Source organism: Trichoderma ghanense (assembly GCF_004382785.1).
Source record: "Trichoderma ghanense strain CCMA-1212 chromosome Unknown scaffold_2, whole genome shotgun sequence".
NCBI classification, from domain to species: domain Eukaryota; kingdom Fungi; phylum Ascomycota; class Sordariomycetes; order Hypocreales; family Hypocreaceae; genus Trichoderma; species Trichoderma ghanense.
The window spans coordinates 1,929,767-1,955,698 of record NW_027395665.1 but is presented as its reverse complement, the minus strand read 5'-3'; the positions used below and the strand labels follow the sequence as shown (position 1 = coordinate 1,955,698).

At 55.0% G+C, this 25,932-nt stretch overlaps 8 protein-coding genes across 8 annotated transcripts; 4 read left to right on the top strand and 4 right to left on the bottom strand.

Annotated features, from left to right (window-relative positions):
- Positions 1-346: 346 nt before the first annotated feature.
- On the top strand, positions 347-2,983 carry CCMA1212_003022 (uncharacterized protein; the record flags this gene model as incomplete). The annotated part of the gene is made up of 5 exons (XM_073700386.1): positions 347-454; positions 616-1,434; positions 1,496-1,653; positions 1,705-2,241; positions 2,299-2,983. The coding sequence occupies 5 exons, from the start codon at positions 347-349 to the stop codon at positions 2,981-2,983; spliced, it is 2,307 nt and encodes a 768-aa protein (XP_073560880.1).
- Positions 2,984-4,607: 1,624 nt separating this feature from the next.
- On the top strand, positions 4,608-6,433 carry CCMA1212_003021 (uncharacterized protein; the record flags this gene model as incomplete). Its single annotated transcript, XM_073700385.1, has 5 exons — positions 4,608-4,908; positions 4,990-5,037; positions 5,121-5,406; positions 5,464-6,272; positions 6,338-6,433. Exons 1-5 carry the CDS (start codon positions 4,612-4,614, stop codon positions 6,431-6,433), a joined length of 1,536 nt encoding a protein of 511 aa, XP_073561497.1. The 5' UTR covers positions 4,608-4,611.
- A 706-nt stretch (positions 6,434-7,139) lies between these two features.
- Positions 7,140-8,048, top strand: CCMA1212_003020 (Signal recognition particle SEC65 subunit; the record flags this gene model as incomplete). The annotated part of the gene is made up of 1 exon (XM_073700384.1): positions 7,140-8,048. One exon carries the CDS (start codon positions 7,140-7,142, stop codon positions 8,046-8,048), a length of 909 nt encoding a protein of 302 aa, XP_073560881.1.
- Positions 8,049-8,732: 684 nt separating this feature from the next.
- On the bottom strand, positions 8,733-12,840 carry CCMA1212_003019 (uncharacterized protein; the record flags this gene model as incomplete). The annotated part of the gene is made up of 2 exons (XM_073700383.1): positions 8,733-12,362; positions 12,418-12,840. The coding sequence occupies 2 exons, from the start codon at positions 12,838-12,840 to the stop codon at positions 8,733-8,735; spliced, it is 4,053 nt and encodes a 1,350-aa protein (XP_073560893.1).
- A 1,269-nt stretch (positions 12,841-14,109) lies between these two features.
- CCMA1212_003018 (Repressor of filamentous growth 1) lies at positions 14,110-15,762 on the bottom strand (the record flags this gene model as incomplete). The annotated part of the gene is made up of 2 exons (XM_073700382.1): positions 14,110-14,879; positions 15,012-15,762. 2 exons carry the CDS (start codon positions 15,760-15,762, stop codon positions 14,110-14,112), a joined length of 1,521 nt encoding a protein of 506 aa, XP_073560892.1.
- Positions 15,763-17,918: 2,156 nt separating this feature from the next.
- On the bottom strand, positions 17,919-21,535 carry CCMA1212_003017 (RuvB-like helicase 1; the record flags this gene model as incomplete). Its single annotated transcript, XM_073700381.1, has 5 exons — positions 17,919-18,048; positions 18,144-18,475; positions 18,582-19,349; positions 19,443-19,586; positions 20,174-21,535. The coding sequence occupies 5 exons, from the start codon at positions 21,533-21,535 to the stop codon at positions 17,919-17,921; spliced, it is 2,736 nt and encodes a 911-aa protein (XP_073561124.1).
- Positions 21,536-22,685: 1,150 nt separating this feature from the next.
- Positions 22,686-23,271, bottom strand: CCMA1212_003016 (Transcription initiation factor TFIID subunit 13; the record flags this gene model as incomplete). Its single annotated transcript, XM_073700380.1, has 2 exons — positions 22,686-23,131; positions 23,211-23,271. The coding sequence occupies 2 exons, from the start codon at positions 23,269-23,271 to the stop codon at positions 22,686-22,688; spliced, it is 507 nt and encodes a 168-aa protein (XP_073560894.1).
- Positions 23,272-23,692: 421 nt separating this feature from the next.
- Positions 23,693-24,131, top strand: CCMA1212_003015 (Protein kish-A; the record flags this gene model as incomplete). The annotated part of the gene is made up of 4 exons (XM_073700379.1): positions 23,693-23,695; positions 23,784-23,893; positions 23,960-24,041; positions 24,111-24,131. The coding sequence occupies 4 exons, from the start codon at positions 23,693-23,695 to the stop codon at positions 24,129-24,131; spliced, it is 216 nt and encodes a 71-aa protein (XP_073560896.1).
- Between the last annotated feature and the right edge of the window lie 1,801 nt (positions 24,132-25,932).

Genomic DNA, 25,932 nt, shown 5'->3' with positions numbered 1-25,932 from the left:
TACCTTGGGTATCTTACAGTACAATCGGGCAACCCGGAGTTAACACGGAGCCTCTCATCGCTGGTCTCCACACCCAATTCGACCTACAAGTCCCATCAATGCCAATCGGGCGCAAAAGCTCACTTTTGATGCTTGTCGCCAGTTCCGCATCCTTTTTCCCCTTCCGACCCTCTTTCTTACATACTACTTCTCTCTCACTCACATCCCATTGCCAGCCGCTTCCCCCCCAAAGACGAATCGGGGAAGATTCAACCCTCCCCGACAGCGACCTACACCCCCCCCTTTGTCCNCCCCCCCCCCGGCGTATACGATTGACGAGCTGAACGAGAGAAAAAAAAAAAGAGGCATGACAGATATTGAGGTGGCCGTCAACGTACGGGCCGAGCGGGGCCCGACTAAGAAGCGGAGACGGATCGTCATTTCGTGTACGGAGTGCCATCGAAGGAAGCAAAAGGTCAGGCTTGCCAGAACACCAGACCCAGGAAAAGTGAAGCTTTCGCGATGATGCTTGACATCCGCCTAGCAGAAGCAGCCTCACCTCCGTCGAAGTTGAGAAGCGATAGTCGACAACAAAAGTCGCAAAATCTGCTGACACCCATCTCCCCGTCATAACAGTGCGACCGCGAGCTCCCCTGCGGCAACTGCCGGTCGAGAAACAAAGAAGCCCACTGCGCCTACGAGGCCGGCGCGCCCACCGCCCGCGAGCATGAGACACACGCCGGCCTCTACTCGTCGTCCTCCCGCGTCGACCGCCTCGGCAGCGGCAGCGGCACCCCGACGTCCAGGGCCGAGCCTCTGTCGTCCATGGCGCCCTCTTGGGGGTACGCTCAGACGGGCGCCGCCTCGACGCTGAGCTTCCTGCAGAAGATTGAGCGGGCGAGCACCTCGGACGGCGATGACGGCCTGGGCGGCGGCGGGCACGGAGACGACGATGACGAGGCGGCGGCGCGGGCCACGTCGTACCAGGACAGCTTCGCCCTCAAGGAAAAGTACAAGGGCCTGATCCGGTTGCTGCCGGCGCGCATGTACATTGACCAGCTGGCCGACATCTTCTTCAAGGAGTTCAACTGGCAGTACTACCTCGTCGAGCCGCAGGCCTTCCGCGAGCTGCTGGACCAGTGGACCAACCTGCCGTTCAAGGTGCTCTCGGCGCGGGGGCCTGAGGCGCTGTCCCCCGACCTGCGCGTCTTTCCCGCGCTGCTGTTCGAGGTGGTGGCCACGGCGCTGCTGGTGCTGCCCAAGTCCCTGCACGAGTCGTTTGCGTCGCTCAAGTACGCGGGCAACATGACGTTTGAGGATCTGGCGGGGGATTACAGCGAGTCTGGGGTTGCGATTATCAATCTCTTTGGCCCGAAGGCGTTGAGCGTGACGTCTGTCCAGGTTGGGTTCTTGAGGGCGTCGTTCTTGAAGTACACTGCCAATGTGACTGAATCGGTTTGTCCACTCTTGAGATGGTTCGTCGTCGTGGGCGATTGAGGCTGACCTTGCGGGTTAGTGGCATCAGATTGGCAGGACGATACGGGATGCGCAGGAGCTGGGCATGCATCGGGATGCGCTCGATCCGAAGCCGGCGTCGGATGATGTTGAGAGTGTCTTGTTGAATCAGTGGCAGGTGGAGAAGAGGAGGCATCTCTACATGATGCTGGCTTCATGGTGAGTATACACTCGTTGAGACGGGATCAAGGGTGCTAATTAGTTCCACAGGGACATTCACATGTGTCTCATCCTGGGCCGCCCAGGCGCTCTCGACTGGAGACACGGCATGCCAACGCTTCCCATCGATGCACGCTTTGCCAAGGATACGGACCGGTCCAAGACGCCCGTCATCCCCAGAGAAGAAGGCCGCGATCCCCCCACGCCATTGACCAGAAACCTTTTCTTGTACAAGACTGTGATTCCGCTGCGGGACATTCAGGATCTCGAGTCAGAAGGCCCGTGTCCTAGAGACTTTTCCAAGGTGCACAAGATACAGCAGAACATCATGGAGATCCACGACAGCACGCCGGCCGTCTTCCGGATGGAGAACCCGGACAGGCAGTGGGACAATGAGCCCGATTTGCACTGGCTTCCGCAGGCGAGGTGTCTGGGTGAACAAATGTTCCACTTCACGCTCGTGGCGCTTCATCGGCCCTATATATTCCATCGTGAGGAGAGTCGGGTCGAGGTGATCAAAGGCTGTCTCGGTATGCTGGAGATGCAGAGGCAGCTGTTTGTGGGGCTGCCACCCAAGTCGTGGAAAAAGTATGCATCATTGTTCAAATCTTTTGGAAAACACTGGCTAATCTCTTGCTCATCTAGTTGGCATTTGTTCTACGGAAGTTTCGATGCCGTTATCCTGCTTGCCACCATTTACATCCTGTTCCCATACGAGAACGCCGAGTATCGAGAATTGGCACTGCGGCACTGTCACTGGGCCGTCGAGCGGTTCGCCACGATGAAGGACATGAATCTCTTGGCCAAGTCGGCAATAGGGGTGCTTCGAGCCGTCGTGTCCAGACTCGTTAAAGCCATCGGAAAGTGCGCACCGCCGTCGTCTTCTGCGGGCACTTCAGTCGATTTCCTGCGCAACTCCTCCAACACGCCGCTGTCGACCGGGAGGACACTGGGATCGACTCCAACAAGTTCCACCGGCAGAGGCTCAGCGGAAGGCAGCCACAAGTATTCACCCGAGTCTCTCACATCAGCACCACCAACGGCATCTGCTCAAGACGAAACGTCTGCCTTCCCAGCCATGATGCCCGGCGGATGGGAGATTCCACAAGACGGGGGCGGCCTCCCCGGGCTGGCGCCCTTCTTCGCGATGGGAGACCTGATATACAAGGATCTGACGGTGGACCAGGCGGACGACGTTCTGGTGCCACCCACAGATTTGGACCTACTGGGCGGGGATTCGTTCATGTGGCAGTTTGAAGGGGGCTTTGGCCAGGACACGGTGTGGCAGTTTCTTAACCAGCATCAGCCAAGCGGTGATGGGACCGGTTGATTGCTTGGCTATCATGTCCTAGGGCAAGTCAAAATCCTCCAGAATGAACTCGAGTGCTGCTTAAACAAGTTCACATACTATTGTGAAACTGACTCAAACGTCTTTGTACTCGCCCTTTTTGCTGGGGTTGCACGGTCAGGTGGAAGGTGATTGGTTCGCAAGGCCATAAACGAGCACATCTCTGGCCCGCCCCCAACATGCCTTTGACGGACGGTGAAGATGTGGTAGAGATGTCTAGAAGCCTGGAGGATGATTCTAGCTTGCTCTTTCTTTGTCTGATGTCGAAAGATGCGGGGGGGAGTGAAGGGAACAATGGGCTGTTGATCAAGAGGCATTCCAGTGCTATGAAGCTCGATCACTGTGAGGGTTGGCAATACAAAGAACTACGAAACACGGGTTTCAGAATCACTTCTAAGCTGCTAATTTTAGAAGTATTCATATTCAAGGACTAAATACAGTCAAGAGGACAGGCTCTACAGACAAGGAAGAGGATCAAACCCGCCTTGAGCTGTTGCAAAACTCACGATTGAACAGTTTGCTTCTAAATCGCCCGTCACATCTCACTTGGTATTATGCAGTTCTCTGCGGGGCAAGCGCCAATCGGCTCGTAGACGCCTGCACTAGGCTGTTTGGAGTAGTGGGCGATGCTGGTTTTAACCGCCTGGGTTGTTGTAAGGAAAGAGGGTCATACGAGTGCGTTTGTTTAGATTTAATGATTTATTTTATTCCACTTCTTTGTTTTAATCCTTTATTTTGATGGTTTATTTTAGTCCTGGGACTTGTTTTGATCCTGGGCGCTTGATTTTGATCTTGAGGACTTGTTTTAATCCTGGGACTTGTTTTAATCCCGAGGACTTGTTTTGATCCTCAAGCTGCCTTGGATTATCATGATAAAATCGATGGTCTGCCCACTCAATTGAAGCTGTCACTAAACACACCAGCCAGCAAACAAACGATCCAAGAATACTCCAAGAACCCAGCACAAAACCGACAAAAAAAAAAGCGCCCAGCTTGTCTGCCTCGCCACTCCTCGTACGCAATCTATTTCTCCATCCCCTTCCACTGCAAACGCATCACCAATCACTGCGTTACCCAGCAAAAGCCCGCAGCCGCAGCCCAAACGGATACTCGCAGCCTTTCTTTTGGCCGTGAAACAAACACCAGGGATCAAATTGCAGCAAAGCGTGGTAAAAAGAAAAGAAAAAAAATCATCCTCGACAGAAAGGGTTCCGCCACTTTTTTTTCTTTTTCCCTCCTCCCGAATCTTGACAATAACTGCATCGTCGTGTCAAATCAGCTTCGACTCTGCTTCTTCCAATTGTTTCCTCCCGTTGTCTATCACTTTTTCTTTGTGCCGTCACCAACAGCTCTAGTCCGCCCATCAGACAGAGAAATTGCTACCTAACGGCCATATTTCGTCCTAATCTCTTTTCTGCCAACCTAAAGGTAGCAGCTTCCCTCTTCTTTCCTCGCTAGCGTTTCCCGACGCAAATCGTCAACAATCAACACCACAAGAAACCCGATACGGCAATAGAAAAAACAAGAAGAAGAAGAAAAGTTATAAACCAAAGCATACTTCTTACGACACTTTGTTTATCGGTATAAGAACAAGCCGCAGACGCAGAATCATGGCAGAGAAAACGTCGACTGGCGTCGCCCCCAGCGGCCTGGGCAATTTTTTCCAGCGCTTCCAGGGCCTGCAGAGCCACAGAAACGCCATGGACGACCTCATCAGGGACCTCCTGATACACTGCAACCAGGTCGAGAGCGACCTGCGCGAGGAGAGCCAGCGGCTCGTCAACGCGCACATTGACCTTGCCAATGCGGTGAATGCCGGCAGGGAGCTGCAGCAGCTGGTGGAGTTTTATGAGGAGCAGGAGGAGAGGACGCAGGAGAGGACGTTGAAGGAGATTGAAAAGGTCAAGGTATGTTGACATTCTCACCTCCCTTATTTCTTTTCATTCATTTCGTAGAGCTTGGCGTACTGATGGAGTTGTTTCGTATAGAAACATAATTCATATGTCATGGTTTTGATAGATGGCGATGGCCTTGTGGTACGTCTCACTCTTCTGCTCTGCTCCTCATACCCAGAGCGGCGACTCTAACCTTTTCCTCTCTTCTCTTTGCACTTGAACAGTTCCGAGAAACATATATCAAACAAGGCCTCGAGGGCGGCAAAAGGGCTGCATACGCCTTGCGCTCTGCCGTGGCCGACATCTTCGGCGAGGATGCCGAGGACCTTGAAATCGTGGCCAAGGTCGTCGCCAACCTCTCCGGCCTGGGCAAGGCCATGCAGCGAGATGGCTGCTTGGACAACCCAAGCCTGCTCAAGGACTTTACGCTCGGCTTCACACAGGCCAAGGCCAGCTTCGATTACATTGACGTTGGCCATGGAAAAGAAAGGGCCGACTCCAAGATTAGAGGTATGCCAAGGTGAAAGGGACAGGATTGGGTGGAACTAATCTCTGTCAAAAATACAGAAACCGCCAGATGGCATCTGCGAAATCACAACTGTCGCCATATTCTGCTGGGAATCTCGCACGACTCCGGCTACGCCCCTTTCCTGGACGAAACCCTCCAGAGCGAGGCCACTCGCCAGAGGATCAGCATCATCGAGGGCGTCGCCACGGTGCCCGACCTGCGGGCCACCAACATTAGCATAAAGAAACTGGGAACTGAGCTGTTCCGCGAGGAAAAGCTTCACGATAAGATTCTCTCGCCTCAACAGCACGCCGCCCCGGCACCCAGCCAAGCAGCTCAGCCTGCTCAGCCTCCTCCGGCGCCTCAACCAGCTGCAAAGGAGGCTTCTCCCGTGGCGAGCCCTACAGTGAGTGCCGCCAGCTCCAAAGAGACGCGTACGCCAGTCGTGTCGTACGCCGGCATCGCCTCTGCCAGCCCGCCGCCGAAGATTACGCTTCCCCTCGCGCGAAAGCAGACGCAGTCCTCGGACAGTTCGCGGACTAGGGGCTCGCAGCGCTCTCAGCAAGAACCCCACTACATACTCATTCCGCCGAGCCAGCCGCAGAACTGGAACCCTGGCCGTCGCGGCCTCGACGAGCCTATTCGAGTCAATGTCCAAGTGCTCGAGGCTGTCAAGAAGCGAAAAGAGGACAAGCTTTGCAACAACCACTACCTCCGAGGCCCCTGTGCGAAGAGAGATACATGCTCGTTTGTTCACGATCACAAAATTACCGATGACGAACTAAAGGCGGTTGCCGTGTTGGCACGCCAGAACCCTTGCTCGTCTGGTCAGTACTGTGAATCGGATGACTGCATATACGGCCACCATGTAAGTGAACCCCTTTGATTACTCTCTGGTTGGCAAGGATGAGGTGCTCACATTCAACTCGACAGTGCCCGAGCATCAGGAATGGCGTCTGCCAACATTTTCATTGCAGATTCTCAGAGGATGCCCATCCTCCGGGAACGGAATACAAAAGTGCCTATTAATCAAGCCGAGAGGGGAGTTTGCCGTCGTGTTTCGGTGATACACGAAGGATACGCATATGACGGGAAATGTTTGGGCTTGTTTTTGAAGGAACATAGAAAGTCCAGGGGAGTTTCGATTTTCTCTTCAACGCTTCTTATGCCTTTAAAGCACCGATACTGAGACTTGGGTTGGGGGTTGTTGAATCGCTGGGAGCATGCGAAGAAGAACTCGGGATATACAAGATTGAGTACATGATGGCCGGGTCGCTGTATACCAGGTTGATGGGGAATATCTTCACAGACGGCGTCTATACGAATAGCCGGTACGGTAGCGATGATGCATCAGATCCAGAATGTCCATGAGACTGTTTTACACCCTTCTCTCAGGGAACATCAAGAGATTGAAGTCCATCTCGAGACGCTACTGCAGCAGTAGGTATTCCTTTGACGTGGCGCATCCCACCTCGTGGCTGAGACAGGTACCTACCTACTAGGTAGTACCTATCGAACCAGGTACCCCACCAAACGGAACACCTCCTCGACCCCACATGAATCTGGCAACTTTGAGATAAACTCGGCATTATCAAAATTCAGCCTCGCAACTTCAACCTCGACACCCAGAAACCAGAGCTCCTCTCTCCCTCTTTTCTCTCCTTTGCTTCTTCAGCGCTTGTTTGATTCCTGTTCCTTCTACAAATTCCGCATCAATCCCATCTCCTCGCCCACAATGTCTCACCCACGGGTCGAGGAGGTCTCCGACAGCGACCCCGACATGATGTCGGACCCCGAAGAAGTCGACCTCGACGACTTCACCGAGTCCGACATTCTGCGTGCCCGCGCCCCCCAGCAGCAGCAGCCCTCCAACGCCGCCGACAATGACGACTTGCAACGCCTGCAAGCCGCCATGGGTGCCTCCGCCATCCCGCAAATGCAGATGCTCAACCCGCTCTCGGGCCCGCAGACATCGACCCTGCCCCCCACGGCCGACCGCTCCGCCTACAACAGCTTCCAGTGCCTGTACCCCGTCTACTTCGACGCCTCTCGCTCCCGCGCCGAAGGCCGCCGCGTGAGCGCCGCCCTGGCCGTCAAGAACCCGCTCGCGCGCGAAATCGCAAACGCCTGCTCCCGACTGCGCCTGCAAACCCTGCTCGAGCCGGAAAAGATGCACCCCAAGGACTGGGCGAACCCGGGCCGCGTAAAGGTCGGCCTCAAGAAGAGCGGGGGCACGACCGCCGTCAAGAACAAGCACCACCTGTACGTGCTCGTGGCCAAGCACCTGCAGGAGAACCCGACGACGGAGGACTCGCCGGGTCTGAGGCTGCGCTTCGGAGGGCAGGTCCAGCCGCCTGAGGGGAAGCCGTATCCCAAGCCCGCGGTGCCGAGGGGCTGGAAGATGGGCGAGTATCTGCCGTATCTGAGCGCGGCGATGACGGGGGGCGGCGTGTCGGAGAACTTGTTCAAGGATATGATGAAGGAGATGCAGGGCGGGGCGGATCCGATGGCGGCGCTGATGGCGAGCCAGGCGGGCGGCGGTGCTGGTGCTGGTGCTGGTGCAGGCGGGATGATGATGGGCGGCGGTGCGGAGGAGGGGGCGAAGAAGAAGAAGAAGGATAAGAAGGGCAAGGGGAAGGCTTGATGAGTGGATCGGGTGTGCTGTTTGGGAGGAGAGAGGGACTGGTAGATATACCCTGAGATGGGGAGATAGAGAGACGCAGATTTGGGACGATTCTTCTTTGCCTTCCATGGGGTATGGCGAATTCATATAGCCTTGATAATGGCGAATTCTTAATGGTTTTGGGAGACAATTGTTGAGAGGGTGCTCAAAAGGGCTCGAAGATGCCCAAGGACAGAACGTGTTTTCCTCAGCGTTATGAGCTGCTTCTACAAAGATATTACAACAACATACATGCCCATCTCATGGTATATACATCAGACGCCAATTTTCCACAGGTCGCTGGAAAAGAAATCCTCGTCATATCTATTCGTTACAAATACTCTTCATCCCCGGCTCAATCGCTCAATCGCTCGCTCCAACAGCAACCGAAAGCAACAAAATCTCAAGACCTTTATAACACACACACACCATAACCATGCATGCTTCGACACCAGACAGCAGCAGCAGCAGCAACAACCTGGAAGCCCCGCCAAGCAAGCAGGGGGGTATACATACAGAAGCTTCGTCCTCCCCTCATCTACAACCCCACAACCCAACGGAACAAAAACAACAAAAAGACAAAAGGTAAAACAGTTCATAGAAGGAGGGGATGAAAGAGCTCGTTTCTTGTACGCGTGGCTTTTGTATCGTAGGACTCATTCATCATCACACAACGGAAAACTTCCTCGCAGCAGCCTGCAGGGCGTCCCACTCCTGCGACCCGACAATCTGCACCTTGTCTCCCGCGTACGGCGTCGTCGCCTTGCCGTCGCGGGGCAGCCTGATCCTCAGCCGGGCCGCAGCCTCCCGCTTCGTGCCGGCCTGCTTCTCCCTGCCCAGGCTGGCGGTGCGGTCCTGGACAAGGAGCATGTCCGTCTTCTTGAGCACCGACTCCTGCCACGTCCTCCAGGCCTCAAACTCCTCCGTCTGCTTCGCTGCGTGGTACTGCGGCGTCGTTCGCGCAGGCCTCCAGGCCAGCTTCTGCTTGGGCGCGGCGCTGAGATCAAAGACCGTGGCCGACGTGGCCAGCTTGATGAGCTCTCCGAGCACGTCCTTGCCCTCGGCAACCACCAGGGCCTTGCGCTGCTGCTCCGGGCTGGCCTCCTTCTTCAGAGGCTCCGAGAGCCACTCGTAGTCCTGCTGCTCCTTCAGGCGCGCACGGCGGTTGTCGTCGCGCAGGTACCGGACGGCCGCCTGCAGGCTCTCAATGTCCTTCTTGAGTGCATCCATTTCGCGCGCCGTGGCAACAGCCCGCTCCTGGCCGGCCTTCATGTCCGCGGCGTCGGCGCCGTCAGCATACGCCCTGCTGTCGCTAGCAATCTTCTTCCACTTGTCTCGCTCCGACTCCAGGTTCTTGAGCTCTCGGTCTTGCTTCTCGATGTCTTCCTTGAGGCTTGCCACATGACTATTGACATCCTCAAGCTCAGACTGCAGGTTACTGATGCGCTCGACGTTGGCCTGCGCATCGCGCATCCGAGACTCGAGCGTCTCAATCTTGAGAACAGCTGTGCTGAGTTGCTCGTCCCTCTGTGCAATGGTCCGGCGGACCTCGCTGTGCTCGGCCTTGAGTCTTCTGAGCTCCTCTTCGGTGTCCACGGGGACGGTCTTGAGGATCCTGAGCTCCTGGGCACGAAGACGCCAAGGGGATGGGCTGACGTCAAAGTCATGGGTCTGGTCCAGGTCGGCGGCGAGCGTTGCCAAGTCAGAAATTTGTTCATTAGCAGACCCGAGCTTGTTGAGGTAGCTGGAGAAGAGGTCCGACTCGTTGGTCTGGGTAGCCTCGAAAACAGCCTGGCGGACGGCCTCGTTGACCTCTTCGTAGGTAAACGGTTCGTTTCGGCCCTCGTCGTGGGTGAGCAGCTCATGGATGCCGAGGCCCATCTGGCGGGTCAGTCGTGCAAGCTCTTGCGTCAAGGCCTCGCATTGTTCGAATGCACCCCTGGTATCCTCGCCCAGTGAGAGCGACCGTGCCTTGAGGTCCTCCAGCGCACGAACCGCCTTTCCGGCAAAGACCTTGGTGCTCCTCGTCTGCGTGATGGCGAGGTCAATCTTCTTGGCAAAGTGCTGTGCCAGCTCTTCCTCTTCGCCGGCAGACGGGATAGCCCGCTGCACCATGCTTCGGATCACGTTGAAGGCGACAGTCGCAGAGTCGAGGTGGCTTTGGATAACCAGGGTTCTCATGTGCATGTCGTCCGCAAAGGTAGCGATGCCGCTGGAGATGTGTACTTCTCCAAGGTGCGACATGAGCGAAATGGTGCGCTGGAGCTCATCGGCGCACTTCTGCTCCTTGAGCTCATCTCGTCGCAGGCCATCGATCCAGTTGTTCAGCGCACGCTCGACAGGCTCCAGCTCCAGCAGAGAGTTCTGGTACTTGGTGAACTGTTCGATGGAGCAGTGGCTGATGTCGTTGACGAAGCGGTCGCACATGGCAGCAACCCAAACAAGCTTGTCGATGGCGTCACAGCCGGCGAGAACGTCGTCCTCATGGCCCGGTTCGGGCTGTCCGTTGACACGCTCCCGGATGAATCCGTTGAGGAGGTTTGCCTTGAATGCCAAGCGGCGGAAGCGCAGTAGAGCAAGGACAGAGTCCTGGTCGTCTCGGTAGCTGTCGGGAAGGAATAGCTTGACGATGCCCAGGTGCTGCTCCGCCTCTTGAGCTTCGAGTCGTCGCAGCTCGAGGTCAATCGTCTTAACTTGGGCCTTGGAAGCGGAGATCTGGAGCTTCATATTCAGGTCCATCATGGCCCTCGAGCGGTCGTTGAGCTTCTCGGACTCGCCCTCGGTGACGGCCTGAGATGCTCGCATGTCGTCCAGGTCGCTTTGCAGGTTGGTGACGAGCTCTCGGAATCGTGATAGGGTGTATTCCATGTCGCCCAGAGCTGCATCCTGTTGCTGTGCTCGTCGGGCTTGCTCTGCAATGACGCTGTCTCTGAAGTCAAGTTCCTCCTGCATCTCCTTTTCGTTTTGGACGTGGTTGATCTCGAGCTCGTCGTTGATCTCCTTGAGGTTCTCCAAGTCTTCAATGACCGCCTTGAGCTCCTCTATCTGCTCAGACATGCTCATGTTCCTTTCGGTCAGATCCTCAATCATGTCCTCGGCACCCAGCGCGGTATCAAGCTGCTGTCGCAAGTCTTCCACAGCAGACTCAGATTGAGCCAGCTTCTCCTTGGCCGCAGTGTGCTCCTGCTTGAGGGCATTGAACTCCTTAAGTTCCTCCTCCATGCCCGCAATCTGGTCTCGGAGCTCCTGCTCCTGCTCCTGAGTGAGATCCCGCAGTCGTAGCAGCGCCTCTCGCAGTCGCTCATTCGTTCGTTCCATTTGCAGCCAGCCCGTGCTGGCGCGCTCTTCCGGAGTCATGCCTTTGCTGTACTCGGCGTTTTCTTCCTTGACAATCTCAAGCTCCAATTGCAGTTCTTCGAGCTTCTCCTTGAGAGCATCCACCTCGATCTTCAAGACTTCTGACGTCTCTTCGGCCATTTCCCGATCCAGAGTCGCCAGTTCCAGGGCGGTGTCGTGCTCTGCCTGAAGGGCTTCGATCGAGTCGAATCTTGACTCGGCCTCCTTCAGTGCTTTTCTCAGGTCCGTGTTCTCTTGCTGGATAGGCTGATACTTCTGCTGCAGCTTTTGGATGATGCCTTCGAACTTGTCTCTTTCTCCTTGAATGGTTTCCAGCTGCTTCAGTTTGTCCCGGTCTTCGACTCGTTTCCGTTCCAGGACCTTGAGTTTCGCCTTGAGATCCTCGATTTCCCTGCTCGCCGCGGTGCTGCCAATGGAGGACCGCGACGAGCCAGCCGCTCCCGGCTTCTTCATCGCGGCTGCTGATGAGGATACGTTTGACGCTGCCGCGATTCTCTCCAACGCATTCGTCCTCCCGACGACGGGGCTCGTCGGCTGCGGCGAGAGTATCTCATCCTCCTCGGCCTCAATGGGGGAGCTCAGCATCTCGTCTGATCTGGTGGCCGAGCTCGAATCCCGCCCTCCTTGGGAGCTGACAGAGGTACGGCGACCGGATTCTGGGCGCGACACAGCCCGAGGGGCCGCGATGCCGCCGCGCCCGCCAACGGACTTGGTCGGGGCGCTACCGGCTCTGAGTGATGATATCGACGGCTGTCGCATTGCCGATCGCTGGCCGGGCTGAGGGGGGGGCGGAGGCCCCATGGACGTGCGCGACCCCGACAGGTTCGTGCGAGGCTTGCCCGCAGCGGACGGCACCCGGACTGTCGAGGGCGTCGTCGTTCGAGACGCGCTAGCACTGGACGAACTGCTAAGCTGCTTGGTAGGAGATTTGGATGGTGACTTAGTCTCTCGGGTTAATACGAAAGGACATGCGATCAGGGGCGCTCCGACTTACCCGCAGGTTGCTCGACGACTGCGACGGCTTGTGGTGAGGCACCGGGCTCGGGCTGGGCGCGTTGATGCTCCTCCTCCTATTGAGACTGGCCTCGGCGCCAGAGACAGACGCCCTGCCCGCGGTGGGATGCAATCCAGGCGGTCTGGCGCCGGGTCTTCTCGATGCTGCTGTTGCTGCCGCCGGCCTTGGCGCGGCCGGCTGCGCGATAATTGTGGCCATCATGGGCTTGACAAACATGCCGTAGCCCATGGGGCAGTCGAAGTAGCGCTCGCCCTGGACGCTTCCATCGTTTTTGCCCGTCTTCTCCTCGAGCTCGACGCCGATCCATTCGCCCACCTGGAAGTGAGTCGGGCCCGCGAACCGCACAATAGCCTTGCGGCCATCGTTGAGCAGGACGGTTTGCCCAGGCTTGAAGTCCGGCATTACGACGACAGGTCAGAGGGGATATGTTGCATGGTGAGAGTTTGCGGTCGGTGAGATGTGGGCGCTTGTTTGTTTCGCTGGCGCTATAGCTGTGATACCCTCTGCTTCTGTGAGAGAAAAAGTCGTGCCGGGGCTGCGGAGGTTCGAAAGATGTAGGTATAGAGAGCTGGCCAAGGAGCAGAAGCAGACCAGACCAGAGGTATTAAGCAATACAGGTTGCAAGGTCAAAAGTGGAGGAGACGAGCAAAGTCGCGTTTGGATGAAGAAACGATGGCCGGGGAGCCTCGGTACTTGCAGTGCTGGTACCGGTACCTGCGCAAAGGGAGCTGCCCCTTCGCTTGCGCATTGTTCGGAGAGCTCTGCGAACTGTCAAGCCGCTAAACCACTGCATGCGCACACGCGCCATTGGCTCTTTGCAAGGCTCAGAGAGGGAGCTCCAAGTATCGCTACCCACTAACACAAGATGCAGAGGTACTGCAGAACCACCCGTAAATAGGTACACAAAATCCATCATCATCCTTTTGCGAGGGACAAAGGCAAGGCCCTCTTCATCACCGCCAGACTGTTCAAGATGACAAAGAGTTCATGTTTTTAAGTTGCACAAGCCGACTGTCGCATCTCTCAGCTACAGCTTCATGGAGGCCTAAGTCAACTGACAACAAAGCGAGCCCCGAGGAACGAAGATACTGTACCTGACTTGAGAGGCATGTACAAGCAGAGCTAGGATACGTCGCACTTTCCTCGAAATAAAGGAAAGAGGTTCACTGCGCCTTCTTTACCTAGCAACTACATTGCTCGACTACTCCGCCTTCATCTTCCCTTTGTCTTGTGCTTCTTCCTGGAAACAACCTACCCATCGCCATCATGTTGCTGGTGATGCACCAGCAGATTGTACAAGTACCTTAGCAAATACACATTCAAGCTGCTGATGGCTTGTACTCCGTTCCACAATCATCACAAGTGATTCTGTCGAAACTATCAAAAGAGACCCAAAAGGGGGATGCGTCGAAGAAGCCTCAATGCACGGATTGGTATTGAGCTCGAGGCAATCTCCAACATTTCACAGGTAGGCGGCTTCCTTCTATTCCAGCATTTGAGAAGATTCTCACGAGCAGCACTCTCACAGTCTCCTGATCCATTCTTCTATTCTACATGTACCGGGTGGGCTTTTGACAAACAATACCCAATGACAAGCTTATATTCACGTCCCCATTCCCAGCTGTTGATGTTACACTCTCCCAAATTCGACAAACACAGCCGGCAAAGCTTTCATGGTTTATCGTCACCGCTATGGATCTTGTAGCCCGCAAGATGAGCATAAAGGGGTGTTGATGGCAACGGTGGTTCAACCGCGGGAAGACGCGGAGGGTTTCCAAAGAGAGAGTCTCGTCGCGAGTCCGTATCCTGCTGACTAGGGAGCGGCGGCAGAGGAGAAAGTTGAAAGCCGTCTGATGTCGGCCTAGATGCAGGTTCGGGCATGACAGGTCTAGAGAGAGACGGCGGCGAAATGCTTGTTTGGCGATGGACGCCGGCGTTCGAGATATTGAGCGACGTCCTCCGGTTTGACTCCCAGAATCCATGGCCAGTTGCAATTGAGCCCGCGGGCGAGGTTGCGGATGGAGTTGAGAATCCCGAGGCTCTGGATATTTGCGGCGTCTGTTGCCCTCGAGGTCCTCTTAGTGCTCGTGGTGTTCGAGAAGCCTGCGAGGACCGCGAAGATTTCGGAGAGACTGGGGACTTCGGGGACTCTGGAGACTCTTGGATTCGTGTGGTTGCATTGAGTCGACCACCGCACTTGGAGCACCGCCGGTTTTGCTTCCCCTGAGACTTGGATCTGCGATTCGGCTTATATCGATAGCCTGGATATTTGGCGCCGTGGCTTTCCTTCTCCTCTTCAGCCCGCAGCGTCCATTTTTCGCGCTCATCATCCGCTGCATCTCTCCACATGGCTCCGATGATCTTGGAGATGTCAGGATTGGAAAGGCCCTTGTGTGCCTTTGCCACCTCCCGTTGGTGATGCTGCCGAAACAACATAAAGCCTGCGATGAGGATGTTTCCGTCAGCAATGGTATTCAGCAACCCCATTAAGCAACAGGAGGCTCAAACGACGGCTCAGACCCCAAGCATCTTTTTCACAGCCTTGAAATTCAATGAGGAAGATGTTAACTTACTATTTCGGGGCCTAGGGGGTTCCGGCGTACAACGGCAGGGATAGTCTCCGCCATCGTATGGGTACATCGCGGCTGAGGCACTGAACCTCGAAACGTCGTGGTTCGCGTTGATTACGCTGGGAGGTACAGAAAGTCTCCTTGTGCCGTTCGCGCCGACTGCTGGATCGGGGCCGTCTCCCGGAACCATCTCATCACAGAAGCTCATGCGAGGGTGAGTTGGACCCATACCCGCATATCGTCCTATAGGACTTGACGTGTAATGAGGGTTTCTCATCGCTTCACCAGGGCCGCTTCTCCAGTCCAGATCTGCATTCCCCCGATAAGCCATATCCGTCTGCTGTGTTGCGCAATCCGAATATTGCTGCGAGTCTCCAAATATTGCTTGAGGCCGATCGCTTTGGTTACTGTGGCCAAAGGAACTATCATCGCAGACAATCGATGTGAGAGCCATCGACTGGATCCCTCTCCTCCCTGCCGCATCAGAGTTGGAAGGGCCCCGGGGCAGGAGTGCGCTTTGCCCTACAAACATCATGGAGTCCCGTCGGTCCTCAACTGTTGCCCTGGGCGTCTCGATCCCGCCCATCTCACCAAGGCGGCTGCGATGATGTAAAGGAGACAAATCCCTTTGATAGGGGAAGTCGCGTTCTTGAGGAGTTCGTGATGGGGCAGCCTGAAAGTGTCTTCCTGAGAAGACTGGAGAGTATTGCGAGCTACTGGACGCCGGCTGGGGCCTGCTGCTGCTCTGGGCCATGACTATTATGGATGCAAATGACGAAAGACGTGCCACGCCCAAGGACAAGAATACAATGGAGGATCTAGTGGATGGGAGACCAAGAGAGATTTCCTTTGATCAAACAGCCGCTGAGCCCGGTGTAAGGGTGATTTGAGTTCTTTGTTCCTGGACAACAATGCAACGACAAGGGAGCATGCAGAATCTTAGGGGAGCTCAGGATGTTTGCAGAGGAAGACAATAACGAGAAGGTGGGATGAGAATCTTGAGACTTCGGGGCGAGATGCGAAAGAAGGGAGCAGCAAAAGAGGTTTGGGAAGAAACCGGAGGAGCTTAACGGACTGGGGTGCGTTTGTGGATGTTGCAAGATGCCATTCACAATGGCGCTATTCTTTGCCGTCGACAGCCGCCACTACTAGATTGATACTCTATGATGAGTGGGCAGAAAAGTAACCCTGCATGTCTCAACATATGTCTCGATCGGAGACTGGAGAAGGCCTGGAGACCAGTCGATGGCTCCGCCTATGTCCAGGAGCAAGGCGACCACACGAGGAGACCCGCATGTCCAGGTGGCTTGAGAAAGTGATGGGAATCAGGGCGATTCTGCAGGAAAATGATCGATCGAGATGGAACGGTGGAATGGGTGAGACGGGTAGAAGTATTGACGGGATGTGAGCGGCAGTGGCTGCGAACATGAAAGCCTTCTTGGTCCGTTTGCACTCGCCAAACCCAACCGGCCTGTTTGTTACTTTGTTTTTCCCCTCCCAACCGCTTCATTTAACAATCATGCGAAGAAACGGGAGCTTGTCGTCCCGGACAATGGCCAGCTGGCATCAAGAAACGTCAGAAAGAGACAAAAGGAGACGAATGGGAGAGAATACAGGGGGGAAAGCGGGAGGTTGAGTTTTCCTACAATCCATATCGCTTCACGCAACATGTCCGCGCGCACGTCCGCACACGGTGGTTGCGACGATAGCCCCGACAGCCTTACATCAATTACATGTAAGGCAGAGGCAGCTAGAGGACCTTTTGTTTGTGGGATCAATCACCATGTGCCCTGACCTGCCATCTTCCCTCTTCTAGCAGGGGCTCTCGGCCCCAGAACATTCTTCATCTCACAATGGTCTCGCTAACCCGCTTGTCAAACTATCCAAAGTCTCCTTGAAATGTGCCAGATCGAGCTCAAGCTCGACAGTCTTCTTCTTGTCTTGTCTTTCCGGATTCTATGACCACACCCTCTCTTCACGTCTCTCCCCCCTCACTCTCTTCTCTTCCCCCCCTAACCCCCTTCCGACCTCACCCAAAGACGGACAATGCCGTCTTTGGAATGCGCACCATCTGCCCTCTGGAATGCTAGTCTATGAGACAAAGACGATGATTCATGGGCTGGGCGAAAGTGCGCCAAGGGCTTCCAATCACACGTGATAGAGCTCGTGTTGAGTTGAACATTGTCGTTGTCGTCCTTTTGTTTCCGACTCGGCCGCCTCTCTTCTCCGTCTTTCCCGAGTTGTTACAGAGCCGCACCCGTCAGTCACTTGCAGCCACGACGTGTCGCTTCTCCTCTCCGCCTCGCCCGCTAAGACATTTGCATCGGCTTTCTGTCAATCTTAACGCCCCCTTTTTCTTCGAAAGAGAAAACAAAAGGGCCCGAAGCGAAGCGAAACAAAGAGGAAAGGGGTGGAGCATCGAATTTTGAGCTCCCAGTCTTCAACGTCGTATTCTCCACACGCGGGCTCGGTTTTCTGGTCTTCTTCCTCCCTAAAGGCCCACGATGTCTCGGACAGTTGGGCGTGCGGCGTAAGGGAGGCTGGCACTGTTGTAGAAGCAAGGCAGGACAATCACGTTACGTTGGCAGAGCCCTTGAGAGACATGGCTTGCCCGCCATTTCAAATACGAACTTTCACCCAAGCCCAATGGTTTTCTCAGGGCTGCCTAGCACCCCCGGTGCTGATACTCCGGCACATCGCGTGAAGGAAAAACAACCAAATCAGAAGAAAGAAAAGACAAAGTGTCTTGGATCCCGTCTGATACCCATCCTTGACCTATAGCATCAATCAGTGGCACTATCGGCACACCGCCCAGCATCATTCTTTAAATGAAGTTCCTGTTTCCTCCCATCCCCCCCCCCCTTTTTACCGGATCTACTCCTACCCGTCTACTGCTTCGCAAAATCAAGGTCACAGATAGCCACGTCCCGCCTCGCTGGCGAGTAACGAGGCGCTACGACGGGCATCTAGAAACAGATCTTCGCACTCGGACACGTCCTGCACGTCAATCTGAGTACGGCCATTCGCCTTGGCGAGAATGCTGTTGGCATCAAACACGTCAGCTCTCTGTGTCTCATGCGAGGAACTTTTTTTTGTTTGTCCTCGTTCACTGTGTCCTCATGGGGAGAGACTCACCTTGAAGGGGTCAGCAGTTGCAGGCAGTATCTTAGGCTGACGCGGACACCGTGCTCGGAAATCTTGTCAATGGCCGCGTCGGTGATAGCCACACCCTCCGTCGTGGCCCGCAGCTTGACAATCTTTTTGATCTCGTCCGCCGAGTATGGAGAGGTGGGTATGATGAGCATGCGCGCTAGGAAGTCGGGAGGAATGCCATGGGCTGCGACAACGTCGTCGGTGCCTCTTATTGTCGACATTCCGCGGTTCGATGCCAGGACGACAATGGGAGCGAGATGTGATTCCAGGGCGCGGTTCAGATAGGTGAAGCACTCGATGTCGAGCATGTGAGCCTGTTACAAGTCCCGTGTCAGTGTCTGATGCCAACCCAGTGTGTCCTCTTTCATGCCCCATGCATTTCTCTCTCTCCACGTAACAGGAACAGGGCAGGTGTTTTACCTCATCGATGAACAGGACACCTGGTACCAGTTCGGCCACACCCTGATCAATGTATTTGCCAACAACCTTGTTAATCTCGGCACGTAGTTTGTCCGTGATCTCCGTCATCTTGGGTTTCAGCAGCTGACCCATCATGCTCATGATATCTTGCCCTCCCTGCGGCCGAGCATTTGCAACATCGAGGTCGTGCAATGTGACGTCCTGCACGATCTCCTTTTTCTTGTGCACATCGCCCTTGGGGATGGGCACGTACTCTTCGGCCTCGAGATCGAACTCGGTGGCATACGCATCTGATCGTCCCACCCTTTTGCAGGCACCCGTGTTCGCCTCAATGTATATGACGTCGCCAACGGTGACCCTCTCCTTCTGGATGGCCTCGTAGATGCTGGGATCCAGCCGGAGCTTCTTCTGGCCCTTGGCGCTCTTGAGTCCGATGAGGAGTGTGCTGATGGTCTTTCCGTAGCCGCCCAGGGGATTCTCCGCCTCCTCCGGTGTGAGCTCCGTCACCTCGCCCTCGTAGACCTCCTTCGTTTCCCGGACCTTGAGGCCGATTGCTCTCCGGAAGTTCTCCATCAGGACCTCGGTCTTCTTGACTTCTGACGAGTAGATCTCGCTGCCGACAATGGGGCAGAAGGGGATCTTGGTCCCCAGTTCCTGGCTGATCGCGAGCGCCAGCGCCGTCTTTCCGGTTCCTGGGCCGCCGGCTAACAGAACGCCTCGGCCGGCCATTTTGTGAGCTCGAATCAGATCGACAACGACACCGCATGACTAGAATCCGAGCAGCAGGAGGAGCCGCCATGATTAGCAGGCTGAGCTGGAGAAAGAAGGAATCATTATCGAAACGGAGGGAAATTGTCTTACCTCTCGTGCAGGGACTTGGCCGACAAAGCCAGCCGCCTGTGTGTCGGCATATCCATCGGCCTTGAGCCCCAGGCCCTTGATATGCGTATGGGCTGCGGTGCGGTTATCGCGTTTGTTGCCCTTGACCTCGCTGATTTGCACCATCTTGGCTGGCGTTTCCCGCGGTTCAATGGTGGCAGAAGAGAAAATTGATGAGGAAAAAAAAAACAGTCTATAGTCCTTCGAGTAGGCTGAAAGCGTCTTCGATTTGATGATTGTCTTATCGCTTATCCGGTGGAAATTGGGAGGATTATCGAGGGCGAGGATTAATGATCTCGAAATTTTGCGACTTGGGAATCGCAACCCTGCAGCTGTTGAAGTCACCAAAGCGCGGCGGTCGCGACTTCGTTAGCTCAGCTCGCTGCACGTGATTGCGAATGACCGCAAACGGCCTACCCTGGAGCTTTGATTCTGGTGGACGGTTTCGAGTGTTTACTTTGCGCTATGCTTCATTTCCTTCCTTCTCGTGCAAATTTCTTGACGTATTTTGCTTTGCTTTTAAGACATAAATCACTTTAGCTGGGATTACAAAGGGAACAATAACCCAAAGAGATGTCGAAATTCCTCAAGTGCTACCAAACTGGCTTAAAGACATGTCTACAGCAAGGCCATGAAGATCATCAAACTCTACAATATTATGCAGGTCAGTTCCTCCGAGCGTCTATTCCTTCGCCAATTCCTCCTGTATTGACAAGCATGGGGGAGCCTTCTGCCTCTCCGTCTACATTCTCCAGTCTTTCAACATCATTAACCGTCTTAGCAGGCGGCTTCTTCGTCAAGACGACCGTGATGGCGCTACCCAGGATGAGTGCGCAGCCAGCAAAGCTCATCATGGTCATGCTGTGGCCGAATATCCACCGGTCGAAGCTCACTGCGAATAGCATGTGCGTGTAGATCATGGCATTCGCCCTGTTGGACGTGTCGGCCGCCAGTCCCGCAGTCAGGAGGTACTGCATGATGAAGCCGGGCACTGCTATCGACAGGAGCAGAAACCAGCCTTTGAACGACTTTGGCGTGATCCACCTCAGGTGAGGCTGGCCGATGTCCAGAGTCGGCGCCAGGGCCAGGACGAGGACGCAGATGATGGTGCACGCCATGCCGAAGTAGTTGACCGAGATCAGGGGGTGGGCACGTTTGCCAATGGATCGAATGCTCGTGAACGCCACGGCAGCCCCCAAGACTCCAAGCAGCGCAACGCCAACGGCCATGAGCCGTTCTTCAGCGGTTGGCTCGTCCTCAAGGCCGGGAAAGGTGCCATCCAGCTGCTCGGGAGCGTCGACTGTTTGATCTTTGGACGAAGAGAGGCCCATGAACAAGGACACCGGCCGGGCGATAAGAACCACGCCCAGAAGGGCCACAATCGTGGCGATTTGCTCCGCTCTTGTGAAGGGCTCGCGGAGGGCAAAGTAGCACAACAGGCCGGCTACTCCAGGGGCCAGGAAGGTAATCACGGTGGCATCGGCGAGTGGCAGATACATCATCGAGTACCACATGCCGTATATGCCGAAGAACCCCGAAAAGCCTCGAAGACACAAGAGCCACCTGATTTCCCTCTTGCCGAAGGGGAAGTCGGGGACATTCTTCCACCACATGTACACGAAGCAGCAGAGCGACGTGAGTCCTTGGCGGAGAAGAAGGACCTGGACCGGGTGTATGCCATCGCCGTCCAGCTCCAGCAGTCGAGCGCTGAGGTTCATCAAAGCCCCGAAAAACTGGGAGACGGCGACGAGTATAGATGGTTTGTTCCTTATCCAAAACTGCTTCAACCGCGACGACGACGCTTCGGAGGGAGACTGATATACTCCTGTCGGGATGTACGGTCCATGAGGGACTGGCGATAGTCTCGTGCTGGGGGCCGGGCTTATTGATAAGCGACGAAAGTCATCGGAGAATAGCGACGGCTTCGATTTCGTCTGGTATTCGCCTGGAGCAAGCGTGCTATTCGGCGCAGCCAGGAAGTCGTCCGTCTCGTCCGGATGGCTCTTGTCCTGCGAGAGGTGCAGCTCCATGTTCGCCGGGGCTGGCGGAGACGGAGGCCCTCGGCTTACCTCCATGGCTAGCTATTTCAAAACACCTGCAGAACACGAGAAGATGAAGTTGCATACAGACCAACAGAGCTGATGGCAGTAAATAGGTACGAAGTAGCACGGGCAAGCAGCACGAAAGACACTCGAGATTCCAGGCCTTCGGAGGACTTAGAAATGATTGTGCGATTACAGAAGGATGGCCGTCCACGACTCCCACCTGGGTAGGATACTATCCGCCTGGTGACCGTTTGACCGTCTCTCCTCGACACCATCAGCAGCAGAGACTGCACCTCCTCAGCTTGGCGGCCCTCCTCCCCACGGCACCCTATTGGCCTCTGGGGGGGTGGACCTGATGATAATAGGACCTCGTCACTCTTTCTAGCCGCCTCTGCTTAGAAAATCGCCCCCATCGCCGATGAGGTGCTTGAGCGGGCAGCTTGCGGCCAGCGGCAACGGCTAACGGAACTGGGGGCCTCCTCCACGCAGATGCACGGGCTAGGGACTTGCTACTAACGAACGACTTGTAAGCGCGAACAGTCTTGGACATTCTGACTGCTACTAGAATCTTCAATGCGGCAAACCCGATATCGCTATCGCTTGACCGGGCCGGTGAGATGGTGTGGGTGGTATCGAGCGGTTATCGGGCGCTGATCTGTTCCCGCTCTATTCCCCCCAATGGCGGCAAAACGGATCTTCCAACTTTTCTGTGAAGCTGCTCGTACTGAAGAAGCGTCGGATATTGATGGCGTAACAAGCGTTTATCCAGCTCGACGGCTTCTAGGCTTCCGGAGCCGACCCCGCACAGGTTGACCAGGAGCAGTAGCGGCGTGATAGATCATATGCGAGGACCACGGGGTAGAACAGGCTGTTCAGCCGTAGCTGAAGCGCAGCAAGCAGGCCGCTACCAATGAAACGCCAGAAGCTGTGAAGGATCGTGGTATGAATGTTCCTGATTACTGACATCTAGTTGCATGTAGATGAGGACCGTGTTCAAATAGAATGAATCAAGAAGAATAGGTGTGAAATCCTCAACACAGTGTTTGCCCAAGTTCCTAGGTGGCCTTGCCAACTCCCAAACGCCAGCCCCATGATTCCCTTAACTCCAGAGCAATGCTTTGCGAACCAAATAAGTGACGACTGCTGACAGCAGCCTGTCCCACTCCCGCGAGAGCCCTCATCACCTCCTCTTTCCCAACGCATCAGCCTCCGCCTCAGCATCATCATCCGCCTCCCCCAACTCCTCCTCCACCCTACTCGCCTTTGTCGTCGCTGTCGCCGCCGCCGCCGCCGTCGTCGGCGCTGCCTTCTCCTTTTCCTTCCTCTTCTCCTCCTCCGCCGCATCCCTCATAATCTCGTCCTCCCCGTCCCTCAAGATCTCTCTGGCCTTCTTAATCTCCTTCTGCTTCTCAAAGACCTCCTGGACCTTGCCCAGGAACGACGGGTTCTTGCGGAACGCAAACTCAAAGTCCTCGTACTTGATCTTCTGCCGGCCCGAGTAGTTGGCCGCGCGGTTGGCCTCGAAGGCAATGGACTGCATGAAGTCGGTGAGGATCTCGTCGAGCACGCGGACGGTTTCGGGCATCGGGTTTTTGATGTCGCCGTGCGCGTAGAGGAGCTGTGCCACTGTAGAAACAAAAGGCGGTTAGAGTATGTTAAGCACTTCCTCCGGCTTCTTCTCATTGTGAGCTGTTTGAATGCGTACGTTCGGCGTGGGAAAAGTTCATTTTGCCGACATTCTTGCCGGCACGCGCGCGAGGCTCCATCGTGAAATGCTTTTGCCCGTGGCTGTCGACTTCAGTTGTATGATGTATCGTCTATATCGCTCTATGTATTGAAAGCGCCAGATGTTTGTCAAGCTTCTGGCTACTCAATCGAGCATGTCGCGATGGTGATGAAAGTCCCGTCAGATCGAGGAGTCTAAGATGAAGAGCTGCGCGATTCAAATTCACGATGGAAATCGCAACTTCTGGTTCTAGTTAGTGGGGAAGATGCATGTCATTGCCAGCTGATGTGGGCCTCAGCGCGCCGCGAAAACCGGACCGGCGAATCTTTCCTCCTATCCCACATCTGGCCCCTTCTAAGCTTGTTGATGACGAGACTGCGGAAGCCGAGCATCTGGACAGCTTTTGTTGTTACCTGTACAGCAATTGCTTGATTGAGCGGCAATACTCGCAGGCGGTCAAAATGGTGAGATTCTTTCTGGTTCTTGATGAAACATGGCACCTTGAAGCAGAAACGTGGTTGGATTTGCTAACTTGTTGTTGTTTCTGTCTAGTCTGCGCTCTTCAACTTCAAATCCCTCCTGCTCGTCATCCTGCTGTTGATCTGCACGAGCACATATGTCCACCACTTTACGCCCGGCATCATGGACCGCAACAAGAACGGGTATGTCGAGATGCCATGTTATTCGCATGCGCCGCTGCTGTACTGAAAGCTAACGAACGCGCCAAGTGTCATGGGCATCTTCTGGAAATGCGCGAGGATAGGAGAACGACTGAGTCCATATATCAGCATCTGCTGCGTCATCATGGCTGTGCGTTTATATCTTCCGAAACTCTGCTGCTCTTCATCGTGGTAGTCCGGAGTGCTGACTGAGATATAGGTCTCCATGCTGCTCAGCTAAGCCGACTACAACCTCTAGCGTACCGAAAAGAAACCCCGAGTCGACCTCGAAAACATGTTAATATTTGCTGTCCTGGGAGTTTGGGAGTTGAAACGAGGCTCTTTGAAGACAGATTCCTTCTGATATTATACCATTTGATGGATCACGCAGCAACAGCACCTCCAATGAAGAACAGTGTTTGGGAACGAGAAGAGGATACGAGCCACGTACTACAACCTTCAGGGCGCGATGCTACACCGGCGGCTTCCGAGTAAACCGCGAGCCATCTAGCCTTCAGCTTGGAGAGAGCCGTTATACGTCATCATATCTCCCAGAACAGACCTCAACTCGGTCTATCACGACAGATACGGAGCAACGAGGGAAGCATCGAGGACTTCAACAGTAAGAAGAGCCCAACCCATACAGATAATGGATTGCTCTTGTCAAGTATGTGTTAGTTTAGAAACACCTTACACAGAGCCACTACTCAATTGAAGCTTGGCGGATACCCGAGTTCTGGCTGGTCTCGCCTTCGTGTTTGAAGCTTTTGACTGAGCGCAGCCTCATCTCTGACCCGGTGTTGCCGGTATCATCATTGCCGTGCTGGATGCATACATCCACGCGAGCCAGCGAGATACGGCATCCAATATATCACATTATTATCTGCTTTCATCGTTAACTGACTCGAGGCTGTTGCACCTATTGCAGTCTCGGACATACAGCGCAAGCAGCCGCAGCAGGTCCTCCATGAACAGCAAGGTTGTGACATCGAACTCGAGCCCCAACCGCTTTGGGCTGATTGATGACTTACCTTTCAGCGCCTCAAGGTGGACGGAAGCTGTCCTGCATGTAGCTGGGCTCATCAGCTGCGCACAGGCCCCGACTTCAGCTCTTGCCGCCTCAACGATGCCTCGATCTTGCATGGTCATAACACGATCAGGCAGGTAACATTGCCAGACGTCCGATAAACATGTACTTGGCGCAGCTTCTCCGCCTTACCCTTAGCAGCAGAAGCAGCAGAATTGTCATTGAAAACGTAACAGCAATTGCAAGCAGCATCCGAAGCCTCAATCTCGTCCCTGTATCGCCTAGAGTGCTCCCAATACCTTGCAGCTCACCGATAACCTACCGCCCCTCGACGTCGGTACACGCCAAGCATCAGGCCTTTAGATACCTTACCAGCCTATACAATTAGTAAAACCTCTTGCACGAGTAAGGCAGCTCCTCGAGAAGCCCGCAAAGGAACACTTCCAGAAGGTCAATTTCCGAGATGCTCCCCTCGATATGCCGCTGGGTAACTCTGACTAAATAAGTGCGCAAGTTGCCTAAGCAGTAGCCGCCAAACAAGCCGGGGGAGGCATGAAATACCTAAAGTAAGCGCTGTTGAGTAGGTTAGTAAGGGCCCCCTTGCGCAGAAGAGGAAGTTCGACGAGGGATGAAGCTGAAGTCTAGCTTTGTTATAGCCCCAGCTTTGAACCAAAGGCATGAATGAACCGGTCGACATCTCCCAGCTCACAAGGCAATTCACGGCCAGAGCTCCGAAACGCGTTACAACCACAATCCCCAGATGAAGCACATGGACCTCCCTCCCAACTACTCCGCATATGCAGCCATCAGAAGGGCAAGTTTCCCTTCTTTCGCTCAACTACACCGCCTCGCCGCGTTGTTCTCGAGTGCTTGGAATAATTCGTACGCACGGGAAAGCGAAGCGGCTTCCCAAGCCAAAACCGTCGCTTTTTTTTCACTTTGCATGATCCCAGATTACGAGCCTTTTTTGAGCGCGCCGCTGAGCCCCCAAGAGCGGTGGGACCCAATCCGGGGA